We start from the raw sequence: 23693 nt of genomic DNA, 5'->3' as shown, positions 1-23693 counted from the left end.
AACCCAGAAGAGACAATAACTGTGGAAGTGAAGTGTTTATTGTTTAGTGTATGAAAAGCTGTCATTCTAAATAGTTTCTTTCGTATCCGGAGAAATCTCTGGGAAAATTCTAGTATTGGGGTTTTTTTTGTTTGTTTGTTTTTTGTCTTGGTCATGTAAACCTGGAAGAATATCATGTAAATCTGGAAGAATAAAAATGTTTCACAAAAATAAGTTAGTTAAAAAATATCTGGTTTAGTGTTGCTGTTATGTTATAAAAGGGTCAACTCTACTAATAAACTTGGTGCATGTGTATCCCCGTGTCCATCTGTAGAGTAATAAAAATACAAAAAAAAAAAGGGTGGGGGGCAGTAAGTATGTACTGTAGGTTGTTTAAATGGAAAGGAGACTTGTCTAGCTTTTTCTAATCCTCTAGTGTAAAAATAAATAGTTTTTCTCCCCGGGCTTTTCCATAGCTTCATTCATTCTGACTCGTGTATGTAATGACATTTGGAGAGAGTGTCAGTTTGGGGGATGTGGAACCAGAGCAAGAGGTTCTTTGAGTCAAGGGAAGAAATCTTGGGAGTTTATGAATTTTCCCCTCTTTTGTTCTCTATCATTAATGGGAAAGGTAAAAATGTAGAATTATGTTTCAGCTTTCATATGTTTTGGTACCTCTATTTTAGTCTTGCAGTGACAGAAAGTGCTAGGGAGTTGTGAGTAGTTTGTTTCATCTCCTTTGAAGAAAAAGTTAAATTTATAATCCCAGATCAGACCTTTCCTATAACTCATGGAACTCATCCTGTTAACTGTTTTAATATATGGCACCACTATTTCATTAAACAACATCCAGGAATAATTAGTTCAGCAACGATGCCTCGGAACAAAAGCCCTTGATTTTGTTTAACTTTATAAGTTGGTCTCTTTTGATCTGTGAGAGCACATCTGGGGCCTTTAAGAAGGCAGAAAGAAAAATATTAAACATTTAGTATGGCTGCCGTTGAGGATTTTCAAAGCACAGTAACCCTTTGGTACCAAGATGTAACTTGCAGGCAAAAAAGTGTAAATTTGTTGTATTTGGTAAGGCATCACGTGCTGCCTGTCCATGGTAAATGCTGTTTTTGTTTACAGACAAATATTATTTGGCTTTCAGCTATTTTCATCTTCTTTATATACTGCAGTTTATTATTTCTTCTTTACCCTGAATATGTTTTTCTTTTTTCACCCAATGTGCATGCAGTTATGCAAAATTACTACTGTAAGTTTGACTGTTTTATCCACAAGATGTGTACATTTGAAAATTGTTTTTGTTGCTATGTCAAATTTTGCTCCAGTACTTCTATATGCTTTTTACAATTTCATGTTTGCTGTGGTAGTAGGTGACACATCCATTAATTTTTTTTACTCCAGGCTCTACTGCCCAGATTTTAAAAATGGCTAATTTACATTAGCTACATAATATGGGTCTTCTAATTGTGAATATCACTGCTTATTCAAATGAAAAATTTACTTGCCCATCCAATTCTTCAAAGTTTGCTGCTTAAAAAAAATCACAGAGCAAAGAGCTATTAAGGAAGATTCTCTATACCAATTATTTTTACTTCCATAAACAAGCAGTGTTTATTGCAGAAAGTATAAAAATCCATAAATAGTATACTTTAAGTTAGCAAAGACATAGCATTTGGTTTAGCTGGAATTAGCAGAAAGCACATAAGAGGCAACACTATATAATTTGATTTGTACCGATATCCTCTGTGTATAATAATTTATATTGTATTTGATGGTGAATCATAGTGTAATGTTATATAGCATTTATATTTTCATTTTTTGTTCAATTTGATAAAAAATTACCAGTAGTAAATGTTAACATTTATCATAGCTAATAATGCTTACCTGATTACTCTCTAATTATTCAGAATTTTCTTCTTTTTATGTATCTAAAGCTTTTAATGGCAAGTTTATCTTAAAGAAGGATTAGAGGAATTTTGCCGAGGGGAAACAAAAATGAGCACAAAAACCTTGACCTGTCAAAACAGAAGTGAAAAGACCTGAAAATATTATTTTTCATTATAGGTTTTATTTTTAAATGCAGCTTTATGTTCACTCTGTATTTGTTTTTCCTTGGTGAGCCTTTAACTCCAAGGTTATGACCTAATAATGACCTCCTCTCTCCACTCTCAACTGGTTTGGACCTACTCCATTAAGTAAAAAGAAATAACCTAACAGAAGGGTAACCAGATCGCTGCTACCACACCAAGGAAACAGGCAGGCTTTGGGATGCTCTTCTTTAATCTCTCTATCCACACAGCCCTCATTTTAATTTGCAAAATTGAACCCAGATCGAGAGCAGTAAAGCCTGAATATGGTAAATATTCATGCCTCAGTGATCTAGAGTGGCTCCATTACATTTCAGAGATTGGGAGAATTACCTTTTGGATTATGTATATTCATGGGCTGATTTTTATTTGAGATATAATATTACTCACGTTGGGTTACATGTCACATATTCTACCTAAACCACCCTTTTTACAAAGCTTCAAATGTTGCTTACGCATAAAAGTTTTACTACTTTAACTTGCAATTTCTCCCTTTTGATTCTTTTCAAAAATTGGTAATAAACAAAAATCTCCTTTTAAAGAGGAGGGGGGAAAAATCCACGTTGAAGAGTTCTTCTTTATAAACCTTCCAGCCTTGTGTTTGCTGTGAGATTTTTTGTACATCTCTTTGAAGTCTTCAGATGAAAGTCTTGTTATTGTTCCAAAACTAAATCTACTTGAAAAAGAATTCTGTTTATTTCATTGGAAGAACAAAATTCCACACTCATTGTTTTCTACCCATCATTCCACATAGAATCTGTATTGTTTTGGAGGAAGACATTTTGAAATATGTGTTTGAAAACCAGTTTTGATAAATTGAGGTTTGTTATTAAATATTAAGCTTATTTATAATATAGTTCTAATAAATACAGAGTATAAGGTACTTTCCATACTTAGCACTCATTAAATACAATGGCTTTCTATACCATTACTTTAAAAATACTAATCTAAGATGCTTGTACTGACATCATAGATTATCAAATCAGAGCATTCTATTTCAAAGAAATTATAGGTGCCGAAAGTAGTACTTCCTGTATTTAAGGTTGCCTGACATTTTCCATTCTGGGTGTGTGCCTCCGAGTGATGCTGAAATAGGTTAGCTTTTAAAGAACAAGTCAATGAAAAATGTTTTATCCATTTAAAAAGCCTTCTTCCAATCATTAGTTGAGACGGTCCAGTGCTTCTATGTTTCAGAATAGTGATGTGGAATTTGACAGGTGGGGAGGACCTTACTGTCAGGAAAGTGAAAATCTTCCCAACTTTGGCCAAGCCGCCAGGTATGAAAAAATCTCTATTGGCATGTGATCAGTAGAGAGTTAAAGATTGAGAGCTAAATTCTCCAAAGATTCTGTCTTCCAACTTCTGTGCATTGACTGGACTGTGCATATCCTGCCCCCCAGATAAAAGGAACAGCCTTCAGAATGGTTTGTTAGATGTTCCTTTGCCAGATGCCACCAGAACAAAGAGCAGGGACACCTACTTTCCTATACTCTCACGGCTTCCCCTGCAGATACCCAGGCAACATCGAGAAGGAAGAGGCAGAAACAAGATGCAAGAAAAAGAGAATGCAGGTAGCAGGTCTGACAGCCAATGCAAGCCCAAAGGCAAGGCGGGAGAGGGGCTGAGGGTCGAAGAAGCAGGAACTAGGGCAGTGTGTCCTTCGTACCTCTCAGACTGTGGTGTGGTCCTTCCTCACCCACCTTGAGCTGCATGGAGTAGCAGCAGCATTGCCGTGGTATTTCAAAGGTGTCCAGAGCTCTGGAGGCTGCCACAGTAGCAGCTGTGGTGGCTGGAGCTCCAGACCCCTTTGAAACATTGGGACTGGGTACAACTGCTTTCTTTGCTTTCTCCTTTCCTTGCCTGCCCATCGGCAGGCCTGAATGCAGGGGATGAGGAGGAGTCGGGGAGGGAAGAGGGTAAAGCAGCAAGATTAAGAAGATGAAGACATAGGGGCAGGAGTAGTGGGAGAGGGCAGAAGCCAGATTTCGTAGCAGATGGGTCAGAGCAGGCGTCAGGTGGGCAAGATGCTACCCGGAGCTGTAGAACAGAAGATAGGAGCAGTATGGGGCAAGGGAAAAAAGTCTGAAACCCGCAGGACACACTTATCCGTGGAACTTGGAATCCATTATTGCTGAGTCTCAGTATTCAGTTGCTGTCTACCAAATAGTATGGCATCCCCTGACAAAATATTTGTTTCCATCCCTCTTCAGTTGCAGGTCCACATAGAACATACATCTTCTGATACTGATTGTTGTTATTCTTAGCTCAAGTGGTACTGTGCTGTGGATCTAAAGAACCCAACTCTGCTGATGACCTATATGGGTGGTCAGTATAATTCCATAGATAGACTTTTATGTCAGTTAATTTTTTTAAAAAAGCCTTAGGAAATTATGTTTAAGAAACAAAAATCACCATATGTTATAAGAATGCTAAAGATGCAAAGACAAGCACTCAGAATTAGGAAATGGCAGAATTAATGGCACCTTTAAATTGCTTCTTGTGTGCATGGATGATCTTAGAGTCTTTCATGATATCATAGAAGACTTCTTTTCCCCACAGGACATGCACCTCTGTCAGTAAATCAGAATTTATATTGAAGGAGGCTGTTGTGTTTAGAAATCCTGCCTCATTTGTTATAGGTGTTGAAAAGTATATAGTGAATGAGGGTTCTGGGAGAAGAGCTCAGGGACAGCGCAGTAGAATATTGCTTTGGAGAGCTGAAGTCTCCATTTGGGCAGGTGAGTCAGACCAAATTGCGTGTTCCTCGTTCTCTGGGTCTCCATTCTGAAACATCTAGGATCTCATTTGTAGAAGTGCTGAGCATTGTCAGCTGCAACTGAGGTCAGTGGGTACTCTGATCTGAATAGTAGGTGCTCTGAAAGTCAGGATTTAGGCTTCCCAAAGGAAAACCCAATATTAACTAATAATTTTGACAATTTTTCCTGTAATCTCTGTGCCTCAGTTCCGCTTGTATAAAATGGGGATAATATCTCACTTCATGGGTGTGGTGAAGGCTAATTCATTAGAGTTTCTAAAGAACTAAGATACTATGATAAGACCATCTTAGAAAAGCCCATGACAAAATTAATAATTCAGAATAGTGTTTTGAATGATGTGCAGTAAATGAAGAATGAGTCCACACGTTGAATGCTGAAGATAAAAATAAATGCTGAGTAGCTTCACATTCAGTGAGCACTGTCCATTCTGTGTACTGAACTAGGTAGCAGTTTAGCTGAAAAAAATTGTGATTGGATAATTAAAGACTGTATCATAATGTGTGCACACAATAAGTAAATTAAAGTTGCCTAATACAGCGGGCAACTGTAATTCTGGCATTTCCTATTTTTTGAGTGCTTGACTTTGCAATCCGAATGTTCTTAATGTAGTTTTTATGAAATATGTATTAGTACTTACGCATCACTGTATGTATGGTTAAAAACAGGCACAGTTCTGTATTTTGGTTAAGTGATCAGACTTTAAATTAGATGCAGTATGTGAGGTTAGACAAGAATTGACAGGAAAATTGAAACTACCATACCGGATCACACAAGTGGTTCATCTAGTCTGGCAACCTGGGTCCACTAGTGAGTAAGTGACCCATTTCACAGACTTCAGGGGAACACTGCAGAGACTGCGCAATGGAAAGTTCTGAAATAAACTGCCCATAGGGAAAAATTTATCCTCTTTCCTGTCAGCTAGCAGCTGGTTTATGCCCTAATGCATAAACATATGTATTCATTATCAAATGTTAAACACATAACAGTGGATGTTTTCCTTGCCCTTTTATTGCACCATCTTTTTTAAAACTCGTCAATGAATTCAGCAGGTTAAGCATGCATGCATTGTGTACATATTTATTTCCCTTTTCACATTTATGAGAAAGTTGTCTATGTTTAGTCTTTTTTTTTCTGTTTCTGTTGAGTACAATATGTACAATGGGGTCATGATTGCAGGTGCTGCAATAGAGTTTATAATGGGGTCTGATGTCCAATTCATGGGCGCTTCTCTATTTGGAATGGTGATGGCAGGGAGTCCTTCTCCGTTTCCAAAGAAGTAATGGTTGTGGGGTCCTCCGGGATTTACCTCAACAACTGGAGTGTATGTGCTTTGATTGAAAGTTTCTTTTCCTCCATCCACTCATTCTGCTGGGATGGGGTTGTCACTGTCTCCCATATCAGGAATTCTTGGATTAAACATCCATTGAGAGATGTTGCACAGTTGTGACTTCTCGTAATTAATGTATTAGGTTGTGTGGAGATTCAGACAGAGAAATGAGCACAATGAAAATGTGGCAAGAGAACAAACTTTCCTTCACCACCCTGAGGACCATGAATTTAGGGCTAGATTCCCATAGCATTCAATGCCTAAATATCTTAACGCCAAATGCCAAAAATAGCCCCTCATTTTAAAAAAAATTAATAAATAAAACTCAGATTTGATTGATCCAACCCATCACAATTCATTGATGTCCTTGAGACTGTCACTTGATGGATTGATCATACCACTGAGGCTGCCCATCCACCCTTTTGCACATCTCACCACCCTGTCTTGCTACTACAGAAGCTCTGGTCTCCTCCAGCAAAGACAGAGCTGGGATAACAGCCCCTAGCAGAGTAACAGACACTGAGAATAGCTCAGGTCTGGGAAGGTCCAGTAACAGGGACTTGATACAGCACTGTGGTGCACAGCTCCATTGGGACCAGAAGACCAAATACATTTGGCTCACTATGTATAAAGTTTATACTGAGTGAGCTCATAAGAAGCTTGTCCTCTTTATCAATGAAAGAGGTATGCAGAGCGGTTGTCTCCCCCTCCCTCAGGTAACAATTGTTTACACTGGGCTTGATAATAAACAAAAGTGATTTTATTAAGTATAAGAAGTAGAATTTAAGTGCTTGCAAGCGATAACAGAATTAAGTTACAAAGCTACAATGCAACAAAATGTGCCAGATAAGCCTAATACACTAAGCATAGGTCTACACAACAAAAGTAATTTGAAATATCAGCCGTTATTTTAAAAATAGGCCTTGTAGCATCTTCATGACACAACAGCTATTTTGAAATTATTTTGAAATAACGGCTTATTTTGAAATTGGTAAACCTCATTCTGGCTTCATCAAAACTAGAAAATTCTTTCGAAAGATTTTTTTGAAAGAAGGGGGCTTTTTTGACAGATCCCACGAAGCGTGTACACACACAAAGTATTCTTTCTAAAGTAAATTGAAAGAATGTTGTGCTCCTTTCAAAATCGCTCTTCCTTTCCTGTTTCAGGAAGTGAGCTCCCTTTCAAAAGCTTCTTTTGAAAGAAAACATGTAGCTGCTCTGCAGGCCCTTTTTTTTCGAAACAGCAGTCCTCATGGGGTCTGATTTTTCAGTCCCTGGCCTGTTCTTTTGAAAGAGTGGGGGCTGTGTGGAAGCTCTCCTTTGAAAGGGCAGGTTGCTCTTTTGATCCCTTTTTTTGTGTATTGATGCCCCCTTTCAAAAGAAGTTCTTTTGGAAGAGATCTTCTGGAAGAGCTTCTTTTGAAAGACCTCTAACATAGATGTAGCCTCTGTGAAGAATAGCACCTAAAATAGCTATTTCGAGATAGGTGCTGTTAAGACAGGGAATAGAGCCTATTTCGAATTAAGCCATAGTGCGTTCAATGGCTAAGAGCTAAGTGCTGTTTCAAAGTGTATTTTGTGTTTAACTGTGTTATTCTGAAGTAAGCTCTTCCGGAATAGCTTATTTTGTAATAAGGCAGCTGTGTAGATATACCCAAATAGAAGTTGTTGCGAATCATAATTTCTCATTTTAGTTTTTATTTCATGTAAAGGCCTCTTTAGGCCAGATATGATCTTTTTTCTGACCTGGGTTCTCTCAACTCCTGTCCTTAGAAGTCTTAGCAGCTTCTCTCCATTCCGCCCTCAGAATTCTTTTCTTGCCATGTATCCTCTCGGGGTGCGGCACAGTCTGTGGAGACAGCTGCAAACTAGCATTTTTTGCTTCCCATTCTTTATTTAGAATTTCCCCAGGTTAGGAAGTCTTTGCTCAATTCCTCCCACTCCTGTGGAAAAAGTAGAAACTTGAAGATGGATTCCAGCATCCGGTGGCATGGTCACGTGTCTTGATAGGACCACCTGAATTCAGGCTTGCAGGAAACACTAGAATGTTTACAATACACATTGTCCTGAGCACTGGGCTGTTAAGTTCTTTGCATGGTGCTAATAGTCTTCATTTGTGTGTGTGTGTGTGTACACATTTCATAATTCTAACTTCATGTACAAGAATGATACAGGCACACACAGAATATACACATTCAGCAGATTAGACTTTTCAGTAATAGGTTACGTGCAATGGTTTGCATAAAGCATATTTGAGTTATGCATATTCACATTCAAAACCATATATCCATAAACAATGTGGGGCCTCAGTGTCATGGTAATGCTATAATTCCAGCAGCAGGTGCTGTAGGCACAGACTTAGAGCCTGATCCTTATTTCAGTCTTGGCTGGAGCCCAAGGTGCTAAATTAGCATCTTCTTTTTGCACTTTTAAACTCTTGTGCACAGGAACTTTATGTACATAACCCAGTGATTTTTATTTGATATACTAGTATTTTATATTTACTATATCTTCTGTGGTTCCATCCTGTGTTACAGTAGGGTGGGGCTACTGTGTCTGTAGTATTAGTAAGATGCAGTCACAACACCGGGAGGTAGCGGGATGCTGTGCTTCTCTAGAGAAGCTAAGAGCTAGAACATAAGGAACACATAATTTAATGAAAGTTGGATAAATAAAGGAAAAGAAGCTCTGACATATCAGGAGAGAAGTCATTAGTGGATATTTTTATCCTGTTTCCTATTAGTCTGTAGTTAAACTGCTTTGAAAATCTTAGTGGGCTTTTCCTTTGGTCTTCAAACAACAGGTTCTTTTCTTATATTGAACATATTTGTTTATCTTAAGGGTTGAATGGTTTTGGAGCTTTTAATGTCTTTCTTGCATTTTTTATTTATATGTGAATACATGGGTCCCCTCTAGTCTTAACCCCTTTTATAAGCCTCTAAATAAAGTTTTGGGAACCTTAATGGAATCATCTAAATAAAAAAAAAAAAAAAAAAAAAAAAAAAAGAAAAAGAAAAAGAAAAAAATCTTTTCTTTGAAAGGGGTGTAAGATTTCACAACACACGCTCCTCTTAATTTATAGAGTGAGAGAGAGAATCAGTCCCTCTGTGCCACCATTTAGAAACAAAATGTGAATGACCTTAAGAGCTAAGTTTGTAGTAACAATTACAATGGTATCCAAGCTAACCATGTTTACAGACATTGTTTGCATGCAGCAAAGGCTAACTTTAAAGTGACACCCAATATTGTTCCTTTCCTTTATATTATTATCTGTCTAGCATTCCAGGGGAGAGGATTAAAATAACTTTCAATGTATTGGACTTATCAGACTGGCTTTTTCCCCCCACATCTCTTCTCTCAACTACTGTCACAGAGAATATGAGGTTGCAGTTGTTTAAAAGCATATTAGCTGTATTTTGTAAATATTCCAAGTTGGAAATAGAAAAGCAAATAAAATGTCAAACAAGCTCTCTTGATGCTGCCAAAACTTGGCTGAAATATATCAGTCAAAGTTGTATTTCTCAGGACTTTCAAACTACTACAGGCTGGATAAAATGCTCCAAAATGTATGATGCAATCTGCTTTGTAGAAAGATGGACTGGATGCTGTAATGAATATTTTCCTTTGTTAACTTCTATGGTAAGAAAGCCCAGCACAATATGTAAAAGTCTAGAGCTATGTTTATAATTTCTGCAGCTACCTTATGTAAAGAAACTGAGTGTGTTTAAGAGAAACAAAATCCCAATCTTAAGTGCCTATCATGTCATCTTCATTGTTTTCCAGGTTTGTATTTTAAGGGCCAGACAAAATAGAGAGCTGAGATTAAACCACTCACTGAAGTCCCTGAAGAAAACAATGCTGGGGAATTTTTAAGACATACAAGAATGTCTGTATCAGTCTAGGTCAGAGAAAAATGAAATAAAATATTTTATTCATATTTATGCTCTGCCCAGCCAACAGGAAAGTAATGATTTAAAGCTCCTTTAAATTGTTACTTGATCCAATGGCGCCAAATCAGTTCACTGATTCACTTTATTGCCAGTTTTCCCTATTTGACCCTCCTCACCCTTTTGTCTTTGAGAGAAACCAATTCCTATGTGTTCTATCTTTGCATTGTTGGAGCCCAGCTGAGTGGCCGAGGTGCTTCGTTCAGTTAAGGTCTTCCCCTTTCTGATCCATATACCACATATTCCCATGCCAAGAAGAAGAAAAGAACTTTATGAAGTAAAGGTATGAGCACAGCTTTAGGTGTGCAATACCATTGACTTAACTGTTGCTGTCAGGTATGCAAATAAGAACCTTGTATGTAAGAGTAGATAAGTATATATTGGAGAAAATAGGTAAGTACCAGGTATATGGGGAGATGGACAGGTTAAAACACTTACTTGGCTACCATGTCTATCAGTGTGATGTGCTGACTTCACAAATGAATATAATTATTTCTGTTGTAGCACAGAAATCAGAGAAGACGACCAGATGCAGATAGACTAATGGGAGACATACTGTTAAAACTCCATGGTACTTTTTGAGAGTTACCCCCATTGTATATAGTCGAATGCAGGTACAGGTTGAACCTCTGTAATCCGGAACTCTCATATCTGGCAACATCTGTAATCTGGCATAATTTTAGTTCGCCGGATGCTCACTTATCATTGGTGTGTTCAGGTTTCCCATGGTCCCATAAAATTTGTTTATAGCCATGAGTCCTGGCTCTCAGTGTTCTGCGCTGGAGTTTAGCTGTAATTTACCCCTAAATGTCAAAGAGTCCAATAAGACTTGCAAATGTTAGTAATGCTGCTAGACAGTAATGACCTCCAGTGGTCCAGTAAATTCTCTCGTTTGGCACCAGTCCGCTCCTGAGGGTACTGGAAGAGAGAGGTTCAGCTTGTATTCTCAAACCCAGTTTTAGCAATTACAGCAGTCGCTTAAGTTGAGAAGTACCAGTGAATATTGAATGTGTCTTTAGCTTTTAATCGAGTGTAACATTTGGAAATTGAGAAGAGGAGCTAGCACTATATTACTAGCCAGTTCAGTGCACCCTGGAATTTTGGAACTATTGATCTAATAGCAAATACACTGAAAATATTATATACGTTGCATAAAACAAAAATTACCAAAATCTTTCTTCTACTTCTTGTAATGAAATACAATAAAGAGATATAGTTTATGTACATATATGCAATTATAGGTTGAACCTCTCTAGTCTGGTACACACTCATCTGGCAACATCTGTAATGTGGCATGATTTTAGTAAGCTGGAGGATAACTTGTTTTGGGTGTGGCTGTGTTTCCTGTAGCCTTGTAAAGTCTGTTTATAGCCACCAGTCCTGGGTGTCAGTGTTCTGTGCTGTTGTTTAGGTGCAATTTACCCCTAAATGTCTTCTAAGAGCCCAGTAAGCAGTGCAAGTTTTGGTAATGCTGCTAGATCAGTGATTGTCAATCCCTGGCATGTGTGCCGCTCTTGGCATGCAGTGGGGTCTCCTGCCACACCCCTCTTCCGCCATGCAGAATAGGAGTAAGCAGGAGTACGGGTGGAGAACTGTAACCCTACAGTAGTGCAGGGCCAGAGGGCCTCCCCCACCCTGCTGCAAGCCTTGTCCATGGAGCCGGGGCCAGGGCCCCACACTTCCCCCCCACCCCCCGAGTCTCCTCCATAGGGGGTCAGGGCCTGAGTTCTGCCATGGCAGGGCTGGGGCAGGAGCCCCTCCAAATAACGTAGTCTTGGATGCCTACATAAAGGAATACTATGTACATGATTTGTGCACAAAAATGTTTGAAAGTAAACTAGTAAGTAGAACTTAGCATGGGCTTTGATATCACTACTGAAAACAGTATTTCCAATGCAAAACATTTAAGGTCACTAGCCTTTTTAATGAACAGGTTTATTTTTTTGTATTTATATTCCCTGTTCCTGTTTCCCTGTCACACCCTGTGTTGTACAGTGAAACACATAGGCATAGATGTGACATTTGATTTGAAAAGGGCTGCAACAATAACCTTTTTTCTAGTTTAAAAAGGTCTGCTTCTTTGTTTTTGATTAGGAGCCAGGCATCCAGTGCACCAAACAATATTACTCTTTTTGCAGCTTGGAAATGGCATTTATTTGTATGAATTGGTTGAGTCAGTGTTTCCCAATTACTTGTGTATCTTCTGTATTTTTTGTTTAGTTGTTTCATTGTTTAAAAAGGATTAGTATACTAATATTGCTTCTCCCCCAGCCCCGCCCCTCACCCATGACTGACCTATTTAAAGAGGTTTTTATTTCCTAGCTGTTGAAGATTAGGCCAGACGAAATTAGGGCTGTAACACGTGCATCTTCTCCTTTATGTTGGTTTGAGTTTCTCTTACTCCCCTTTTCTTCTAGGAGAATCATTCTTTTCCTATGCAGTAGCCGCAGCCCCCTTACTTTACTCAGCACTTTCTGGCAGAAGGAAACATTAAGGACACCAGACAAGATTAGCTGCCAGTCGAAGTTTGAGATAAAAACCCATATCGTAGGAGACCTAGAAGGATTGAGTTGCTCAGTTCACTTTATTAATTGATGAGGCCTGAGGGTGATGGAGAGTTGTTTCTATTTTCCTTTTTCTTCTGGAAAATTCCCCACTGTTAGCATTGCCTGTTTAATCAACTGGAAAATTTGACTGGTTTTTTTTATGGAGCAGTATAGATGATTGATTGATTGATTCTGGTAGTGGCTGGAGGGACACTGTATATATTTCAGAGGTAGGAATGGTTTTTCAGTGTCACAGCACTGTCTGGGGTACTGTCTGGAAGATTTTTGCTCTTTGAGTGGGGGGTTGTATGAAAGTAGCTTTCATCTAGTCCACATCTGCGGAAGTGACCTCTCTCTTACGCGCTCAGCAATTGATTTATTTATGCACGGTATGCACTTGTGCATCCAGAGCAGGCACCATAGCTACGTCTATCAGTTTGGTCTATTTTTGTGTGCTAAGAATCCAGTTTTGGAACATCTGGAGACTTAAGTGAGTGACATTGGCCAGCTGAAACAAAGAGGACACATTGAGTTATCTGAAGAATTACCTTTATTCATTTAAAAACTCGGCATCTCTACAGATCCCAGTGAGATGGCTTCCTTGCTCTTGTCCCACAGAAGTAACTCAGACAGCTGGACTGCTTAGTACCTTTTTTTGCAGAGGTGAAATTATTAATTATTATAGAACCAAAATTGACTCCTCATTGTGCTAGGTGCTGTACATACCCATAGTTTCTGTCCAAAGAGCTTGAAATCTAAGGCAGCAGGCCCAAGAATGAAAAATGAAAATGTTATATTTATTGTAGCTATGGAAGCTGAGGCACAGAGTGTAAATACTCAAAGGAGTTTGTAGAATTTAGATATCTCTTCCATTAAGGTAAGTGAAGATGACTTTCACTAGACTGCTTTGAACGTCTTAGTCTAAGTGACTTGCCCAAGCCAGGTCACTCAGTAAGTATGTGACAGAGCTTCTAAGTCCCATCCAAGAAAAGACAGTGGAATGAGACGGTGGAAGATGACGAGGCTTATTAATGAGACGGCCACATTTGAGCAGTGACCCAGGAACATAAATGTGACAAGTAACAGAATCATGGGCACATTCTCATGTTCCTCAAGGAACATCATAAATGCCATCATGTGCCAACAATGCCCAGATGCTTTGTATGTTGGACAGACGTCAGACTCTCTCAGACAGAGTTAATGGGCACAAAACACATAAAAACGCTCCTGATCCACAAACCGGTCAGACAGCATTTTAATGGAGTGGGCCATTCTGTTAATGACGTAAAAGTTTACATCTTACCGAAGAGGAATTTTCACAACACTTTTGAAAGAGAGGCTGCTGAACTCTCTCTTATATTCAAATTCAACATGTTAACACATGGTTTGAACCGGGATGGGAATTTTCTGGGTCATTATCGGGGCTCGTTTGCATACTTGGCTTAATCTATCAAAACAAAAATCTAATTAATCTAATTCTTGACACACACACACTTCTGCCCCTCTACGCTGTGATTTGCTCACTTTGATAATTTTTTTTCTGATTTGTCTACCTTGATTATTGTTTTTGGTTCTCTGTGCCTTAAATATTGAGTCTGTTCTGGTCTGGCTATGGTCTGAAGAAGTGGGTCTGTCTCACAAAAGCTCACCTAATAAATTATTTTGTTAGTCTTTAAAGTGCTAGTTGACTGCTTTTTTGTTTTGATAAATGTGACAAGAGTATGATAGCTGAGTGCCAATAGTATGTACGATGAGAATAGTAAAGTAGTATTAGGCACAAAGCAAGAAAATAAGTGTTGCAGCGCTACAATGAGGAGAAGAATGGGGAGAAAAGCAGTAGAATGGAGGCTTGTTGTAGTGAGAATGGAGGCCTGTAGACGAATTATACAATCCATCATATACAGAGGAAAGATAATCTGCTTTTCAGAAATGACTCTTTGAAAGAGTCAAATTAGAGCTGTTTCTGATATATTGGGTATGTAACCCCTGCCCCACAATGTCTCAGAAAACCATCATCCAGCATAGTCCATCAAGCTCTCCCATGGATAATGCAAAAGAGGAAGACCTCTGACAATGTGGAGATGATCTCCTGAGATTGAAAGACAACAACTAGGGTACTACTGTAGTCAGCTAGAAGTTTTGTCTCAAGACAGAGAGAAGATGAGGATACTTGTAGATGACAGGGTGGTTATGCAAGAGAGAAATATTGTTTATTTTATTATACTCTATGTTTGTACCAGCATCCAAACTGTGTCAAAACTAGAGTTCCTTGAAAAGAATAAATTAATATTCCAGATCTATTGCTGTCTGTTTGCATAAGTGTGTGAGTCAAACATTTGTTTAATGCAAAAACTGGAAAAATCCCTTCTTAAAGAATGGTTTGAAGGCCAACAATAGTATGCCAGGATGAAATTTTATTAAATTAAACTGGTTTGACCTGATCAAATTCAACCAAGATTGTTCTTAAAAAGTGTTTTGTTCCTTTCTTCTGTTTGACAGCTCATTGAATTGAAATGACTGATATAACCATAAGCTTATAAATGGCAAACTTCAGATAGGGATATTCTTCTATTTACTTTTTAAAGCAGCTAGCAAAGTGGTAAATAAAGTGTACCTATAAGTGGTCAGCTCTGTCATGAGCTCCCAAGATCATTTATGTCAAAGAAATGAAGAGTAACAGGCACTATGATTAATTTGCAAATCGGGCCAATAATCACCAAACTCACTTGAAATAAACAAAAGTCTGGAAAATGGAATTATATTGACAGTCTATAAAGAGGGAAATAAAGATAACATGGGAATGATAAACCAGTCTTCTGGACTCTATCCCATATTCCATGACTTTTTGAAGATAATTGCTAATGGCTCAGATACCTCCTCAGTCAGCTCCATGAATATGCAAGAATGCATTTCATCAGGTCACATGACTTGTAGCCATCTAACTTGTCTAAGTAATTTTTAACTTTGTTCTTTTCCTATTTTAGCCTCTGGTCCTACCTCATTATCACTGGATTCACTATGGGTGCGTCTACACTAGAAACAACCTTTGAAGTTATCTTTGAAGTTAGACACTACTTCGAAGTAGCCAGCAGAGAGTCTACACACATTTTCCTTTACTTCAAATTTAACTTGGAAGTAGAGAGCCCATCTTCGAAGTCCTTACTCCATTCCTGGGAATGGAGTAGTGCCCTAATTCAAAGTTTAACTTCGAAGTCGTGTGTGTGTAGACATTCAACTTTGAAGTTGCTTACTTTAAAGTTGTACTTTGACATAAGCAACTTTGAAGTTATTTTTGTAGTGTAGACACAGACTATGTTAGAAAACCAAACACGCCAACCTTCGTGGTGAAAACTGAAACAAAGAAGCTGTTGAGCACTTCTGCCATTTCCACATTTTTTGTTTTTCTTACCTTCACGTTGAATACTTGTGCTGTTTTGTCCTTGGACTTTCTCTTGCTTCTAATAGTTTAGTAGAATGTTTGTTTTCTTGTTAGCCTTTGTCTCTAGCCAGCATGATCTTATTTTGTGCCTTGACCTTTCTAATTTTGTCCCTATATACTTTGTAATTTGATCTAATTCCCACTTTTTGTAGGACTCTTTTTTGGATTTTTAGATCATTGAACATCTCCTGGTTGAGCCAACGTGGTCTCTTGCCAGACTTTGTATCTTTGCTTTGCAGGGGAATCATTTGCTCTTGTGCCCATAACAAGGTCTCTTTCCAAAAAACTGCCAACTCTCTTGAACTCTTTTTCCCCTTAGGCTTGCTTCCTATGGGTTCTAACATACCAGCTCCCTGATCTTCCTCAAGTCTGCCTTATTGAAGTCCATTTATCTTTATTTTGGTGTTCTTCCTCTTCCCAGTCCTTGGAACCATGAACTCTATCATTTCATGTTCACTTTCATCTTATCTGCCTATCACTTTAGAATTGTCAACCAGTTCCTCCCTATTTGTCAAAATCAAATCTAGAACAGCCTCCTCCCAGTAGCTTTCTCCACATTCTGAAATAAATAAATAAGTAAAATATGCCACAATCAAGTGTGGGAATTTGAGGACGTTAGAGAGAGTACTGCATTGTGCTTGGTGCTTGGGATGGAGTCAGACCAAATGACTGGTTTTCGCAAACTCTAATAAGGTCCACAGTTGCTCATGTTCCATTTTGAACTCTGCCACTGGCCTATACTAACCTTTGTCAAAACATATCATCTGTCTGTGCTTCAATTTCTCCAGCTATCAAATGGATATAATAATACTTCACGCAGGCTGTGAAGGATTGGTTTTTACTAATGCAGACATGCATGCATGTTAATATGAGATTCTCAAGCAAATTGCTTTCACTGCTTGGGGTTCTAGAGCAGCCCATGTGCATGTCAGATTCAAGGCTAATATGTAACATCAGGGGTGAGCAAACTTGTTAGGTTGCACACACCTTTTTGGCCCTGCAGTTAGCCAGGACACCCCCCCAACTTGTGAGGGGACTACAGAAAGGGGTTGGGATGCTCTGGAAGCCAGTGCTGGGAGGCTCCAGGGATGCCTCAGAGGAGGAGGGATGTTGGGAGGGGAGGGTACCTCATCAAGCTGGGAACTCACTGGCTGCCCCCGCAGCTTGTCAGAGCCTCTGTGCACTCTGACTGGCCCAACAGGTGTGGTTTGGGGTGGGTGCATTCCCTTGGTGAGGTAGTGGCAGAGGCCACAGGGGAGGACGCAGAAGGCTGGTGACACAGCGGAAGCTGCAGGGGGAGAAGCCGATTGCGCTGCACCCCCCTTTACAAAATGTCACTCACTGTTGGGGGGGGCGCACCCTCCACTTTGCATACCCCTGTCTAAAACGATAGGTGTTGCTTATTTGAATTATTTTATAGTTAGTCCAGTTGAATGTGTATTTTTATTTCAAACTGGTGTGGGGTTTCGTACACTGTTTTGCATGAATGTGTGGATTAATGTTTATTATTCACTAAATGTAGACGATGTGTTTGGCACTGTGATTTTATTGTTTCTGTTGTGGTGGCACTATCTAAGCTAAGACCTCATTGTGAGGGACCCTGCATAGCTAACAATCTGATTTAATACAATAAAGTAAATGTGAGTGTGAGAAAAGAGAGTTAGGTGGGTTAAGGGAAGAAGAGGAAATGAAAATAAGGTTATTTAGTTACATAAGTGGCTGTTACTCCTCTTAATGATATATAAGGGCAGAGGTGTGCAAAATGGGGGGCGGATCCCCTTGGGGAGAGGAAAATTTCATAAGGGGAGGCTGCAGCACTGTCAGCTCTTGGGTCTTAGGCTCATCCATCTCATTAAAAATGTTGAAATTTGTTTCTGTTTTTATGTCTGTGTATTCATATTTATATACCAGTTAATAAAGTTTTTACATTCTACATACTTATGTACTTACAGATGCCAAAAGTTTTTTTTTTTTTTTTTCTGATGAACATAAGTGAAATTTCCGTCGGTTTGGATTACATTAGACAGGTGTTGGTGTGGTGCTGCTAATTGCAGGGATGCAAAGAGGGCCTCGGCATAAAACGTTTGCTTACCCCTGTTTTTGGATACCACTTCTTAAAATAAATAAAAAGATGAAAAAATCAACTATTCCATGACCTATGCATAACCAAATATTCATTGGTTTGCTCATTTCTGGCAGATGTATCAGCAAACTTAACTTACACATCAAGGTAGCCCAAGCATTGGTGATGTTACATTCTAGAAGATGAAAATAAAGCTCTTTGGGAAACTCTTATCAGAGTTCATATATTTTTTTAATCTGATTGTTTTCCATTTTTAAAATTTTTGTGTGTTCTCAAAGATGTGACAGAAAGCCAGGGCTTGATTTGGTGCTTGTTCCATGCAGTTAAATACAAATCGTTAATTTTCTTATTTTGATTTCCCCCTAAACAGGTAACAAAGAAAGTCAAGTCTATGCAGATGTTCCATACTCCTGTAACATATGCCATGCAGGGTGACAGAGTGGGTGTCTGTGTGACCCAGTTTGACCCGAAGCTGCTAGAGCGAGGTTTAATCTGTACTCCAGAATCTCTCCAGACCATACACGCTGCCATCATCTCCCTGAAGAAAATCCAGTATTTCCGTGGTGCTCTTCAGACCAAGGCCAAGTTTCACATCACAGTGGGTCATGAAACAGTCATGGGAAGAGTGATGTTCTTCAGCCCAGATCCTGCTGACTTCAGCAAAGAACCCCTGGAGAATGCTTTTGATTTTGAAAAGGACTATCTTTATCAAGAGGAATACTTATCAAAAGGCTCAAACTCTTCAGAAGAAAACAAGGAAAATGACCAAACAGGTGAAGGGCAGCTTCCAAGGCAACAATGGGCTTTACTGGAGTTTGAGAAACCTGTCACTTGTCCTAAATTGTGCCTTGTGATTGGCTCCAAGCTGGATACTGATATTCATACGAACACCTGCAGGCTAGCATTCCATGGGGTAGTGCTTCAAGGGATGGAAGACAAGAACTATGTTGAGACTTTTCTTCCAAAGCTGAAAGTGTACAAATTGAAGCATAAAGAAGGACAAGTGGAGAGGGTAAGATATATTTCTTAGTACTTTATGATGGAAAAAAATAGCTTGTATTGTGATCTGAACCCCATGTGTATCACGTGACTATAGAATTGTGTTCCAGAATGCCTGCTTCCATTTTTAAAACATGTAGTGTTGGTGTCTTTTTTTTTTTTTTTTAAAAGAAAATCTATGAAAGATTGTATGTAGCTGATGCAGTATTTCCTGTCACAGCTTTGAAGTCATTCAGAAACCATTTCTTTTGTGAGGAGAGTGAACAGCACTAGGGCTTCCTGGGGTGAGATGTTAAGCTAGAAATGTAATGGTTTCAAAATCAATGTCAATATTAATTTTCATAGTTTATCACTTCAACAATTTAGCTGGTTTTTGTCAGAAGACTCAAGTGGCCTCTCGCTCTTCTCCAGGAGCCCCAGCTGTCTGTCACTCAGCTGCCAAAACCACTGCTTCCTCTGACTTGTGTCTCAGGTATTCTGTAGTTTCAGTCCGAAATTGTGTATTACAGGATGAACCTCTCTAGTCTGGCACCTCTGGGACCTGACCAGTGCTGAATGAGATAATTTGCCAAACCGTGGGAGGTCAATATAGTTTAGCAGCATTACCAACACTTCCACAGCTGCTGGGCTCTTAGAAGACATTTATGGGTAAATTAGAGCTAAATAACAGCACAGAACATTGAGAGCCAGGACTGGTGGCTGCAAACAAACTTTATCGGACCACAGGAAACTTGGGTACGCCCATGATAAGTGATTGTCTGGCTAACTAAAATCATGCCAGATTACAGATGCTGCTGAATGAGAGAGTGCTGGACTAGAGATGTTCAACCTGTACATTGAATATTAAAAATGTAGAGACAACATAAAGTAAATAAAAATTAATATCAGGTTAAGAATGCAAAGAACACTTGATTGTGTTATGAATTTTCGTATTCAGTTAAATAAGAATCACAGTAGATAAAATTTATCTCAAGATGCCACAGACTCTCCTGTTGTCTGCACTGGAATGGTATGACATGCAGAAATCTTGCCACAGGACTTAGATCAAGTGTTTCACTGAGTACACAAGGCTTTGAATATTACATAGTAATGCATATATCATATGTAGTATATGGTAAACCATTTCACAATGTATACCCAATTCATCATCCAAAGATGCTTTTGGAAGGGCAATGAACTTTTGTCCTAACATTTAATTTGGGTAATTGCATTATGACTACTTTTACAGGACCTTTACTTTCCAGTGTATTGTTTTTCTTCATTTTCTGTATGAAACTATTGTTGAATTGCTTTGGTGGTCCACCTCAGTTGTGGCTGCATTTCAGTAGTGTGTGGAATACTATTTGGGTAGAACACTGTAACACACTTTGGAATTCTTTGTAGTAAAGGCTCTCTAGAAAGGTAACTGTATACATTTTCAATCATTTATCTTTTTTTAACAATATTAATATAATTGTTAACTGATAATGTTTATGTAGTGCTTTGAAAAGTAAAATGTGATATAATTGCTAAGCATTATTATATTGTTAATTTATACCATAGCAGAAAATTGTTAATTTTTATGCTCATAATACAGGAACCTGATCATTCTAACAAAGCAATCTATAGCAGTCAGACCTGATTCTTAGCACAGTGGTGTAGTGTGGTATTGTACAATACATTTCCATATAGTATATGAAGAATGAAACTCTTATGAAAATAGATGTCATCATACATTTTGTGATAGAGCATTCTTAATTTTTTTTATTTACTTTGTAATCTACAATAGATGTATAGTAATGAGGTTCTTTGCTAAAGCACTGACAGATGATTGTGTCCAGACAAGCAATTAGTGCTACTCATCTGTAATTCATTCTTTCCTCTTTCTTTTTGAGGACCAGTCTACAGTACCTTGCTACCTCAGTGCATTGGTACCTATGCAGCCATGCCGTTGTAGTGTGTCTAGTGATGATGTGCTGTGCCGACAGGAGAACTCTCTTCCACAGGCATAGTTATACCAACTCAACAAGAGGCAGCACCTATGTGCTCTTCTGCAGATTTAGTGCTGGTATTGACAGCACCTAGGTTGATGTATCTTCCTTTCCTTGGGGGGCTGGTTTTTTCACACCCTGGAGTGAAGTATGTTGCATCAGCTTTAGTTCAGACAAGCCCTGAGACATCAAATATCTCTAAGTATTTTGTAGAATTTTCCTTGTTGTTGCTGTTTGCTTATGAGGGCCACTTTTCTTTTCCCCCCAATGCTTTCACTAGTAAATCTGGAGGTCACAATTTTAAAAAATGGCTAGTGGTTTGGATGCCTCAGTTAATGGGCACCCAATTTGATATACCTTCAAGAGATGTAGTATTCAGAGAGTGGGTGTTCAGCACTTTCTGAAAATCCTGTACTTGAGTCATTTCTAGTTGGGAACCCACAGTTTATTAGTGATTCAGAATCCTGGTGTTGAGGTTTACATGCATTTCATTCCTTTCCAATAGCTGGTCTTCCTAGCCAGGAAATGATGGCAGTCTCAAACTAGAGCAGCGGGTTCAGTGCACTGCACTATTGAGCACATTTGGGTTTAATATATCACATTTCTGTCCCATCTGAATGTTTTAATTACACTTTTTCTGTTCTTTTTCCATTTATACTCTGTTGATGCTCTGGCACCGTTTATGAACTCTGAAAAGTACTTCTTTCACTTTTTCTAAAACTTTGAATTTATGCAAAACTCCTACTCTTGATGGCATTGGAAACTGCCAGCAAAAACTGGCATATCTGTGACCTTTCTACTTGGAAAGTTGATATGAGAAAGACTGTAGAGAAGAGTGGGAGTGAACAAGAGGGGCCCCTACTGTGGTGTTTTTTAAACCTGCAGTGATCTGGATTCAGATTAGTGTTCTTTGCTCAGTATTTATTATTATTTCCCTCACATTAATAAAGGCAGTTGTGAGTACTTTAGTAGGTAGTTTGAAAGATTATGTAGTACTCACAGAAGCTATAGTGGGTATCTGTGGTATACTTTTAACAACTAATGTCTTACAATTTTTAGCACTAGTTATACAACATTTATGAATAACTTTACTGAATTTTTTCCATCGCTAGTAAAATTGTTACCATACATCCCACTATTCAGCCAGTTTTGTCAATAATTTAATGATGCTAATCAAATTATTCATTTTTTTCTCTTGCTGGGCAAATAAGGCATGAATATTTTTTTTAATTTATTTGACCAGTGTTGTAACCTCTGAAACTGATATCATTAGTGAACTGTAGCTGATATCCATGTAGGATGGGTGGCAGATGCCTTACCTTTTTGCAGTCATGGAATGGTAACAAAAGCTGTAGGAGAAATGGGCATTAACTATTCTCTTTATTGGTGCCATTTGGTTCTACCAGTGAGGATTAAGTGTAAAATTGTCAGCTCATTGTCTCTGTTAGGCCTGTGTGTATTAACTGCTGTTTGCACATGCGTGGGTATGTGTATAATACTTTAAATTAATTGTGACTTGATTTACTTTGCAACTGTGGTTCATTCAGAGTTACTATTTTGCCCCAGTACAGGTTGAACGTCTATTAGTTTGGTACCCTCGAGACCTGACCAGTGCTGTACAAGAGAATTTGCTGAACCACAAGGAGGTCAATATTGTCTAGCAGCATTACGTGCACTTCCACTGCTTACTGAGCTGTTAGAAGATATTTCGGGGCAAACTAGAGCTACATAACAGCACAGAACACTGAGAGCCAGTACTGCTGACTGTACACAAACTTTATGGGACCATGGGAAACTTGGCCACACCCATGGTTAGTGGTCATCTGGCTAACTAAAATCATTCCATATTACAGATGTTGCCATACGAGAGTGTGCTGGACTAGAGATGTTCAACCTGTATGTGCCACCCCCACACCCCCAAAAAAACCCCAAAACCACCCAACAACAGAGCATGTTACTATAGTGTAGGCTAGTGTAAAGACAGAGGGGTATATCAGGCCTTGGGTGGTTTGATCGGAAGAGGATGATTCCAATGATGAGTCTCCTGGGAAAGTACTTATGACTTCATATTTAGGGATTAGAGTGAAATTGGTGATTTGGGTGAGTGGAGAGTAGCAGGAATAATTGCTGGTGCAGTGATTCTTTTTATTATACAAAGTCTTTAGTTAATAGAAATTCTGAATCAGTGGGTTCCACCCTGATGCTGATGGATAGGCAGAGATTAGGATAATTCAATTTAGGGTGTCTATTCTTGGCACTGATGCAGGAAAATCTCATTCTCTCTGTTAAAGCAAGGAAGTTGGTGGCTCCCCCTCCTCACCTTCCCTGGGGAAGCATAAAAACAATAATTTTACCTTTATGAGATGCTGACTTTCCCCTCTTGAGAATACTGCTGAGGAAAATTGGTTTCATAACTTCCTGGAGGGCTGGGAATGAGAGAGGAAGGCTGGCTAGGTCATGTAGGATTTGGCTTTCCTGTTTCAATGGAGGCAGGGGATTTATCACTGTAATCAGACTAGTGGAATTCTGAA

General features: G+C 38.8%; 1 protein-coding gene across 1 annotated transcript in view; it reads left to right on the top strand.

Moving 5' to 3' along the window:
- EEFSEC (eukaryotic elongation factor, selenocysteine-tRNA specific) overlaps window positions 1-23693 on the top strand; it is a 170857-nt gene that overhangs the window by 77245 nt on the left and 69919 nt on the right. Inside the window, exon 5 of the mRNA XM_075005776.1 lies at window positions 18564-19205. Within this exon, the coding sequence (XP_074861877.1) occupies window positions 18564-19205 (642 nt within the window). The remainder of the gene's footprint in view (window positions 1-18563; window positions 19206-23693) is intronic.

The sequence above is a fragment of the Carettochelys insculpta genome, chromosome 11 (assembly GCF_033958435.1).
Source record: "Carettochelys insculpta isolate YL-2023 chromosome 11, ASM3395843v1, whole genome shotgun sequence".
Classification (NCBI taxonomy): domain Eukaryota; kingdom Metazoa; phylum Chordata; order Testudines; family Carettochelyidae; genus Carettochelys; species Carettochelys insculpta.
This window is presented reverse-complemented; position numbering and strand designations above follow the sequence as displayed.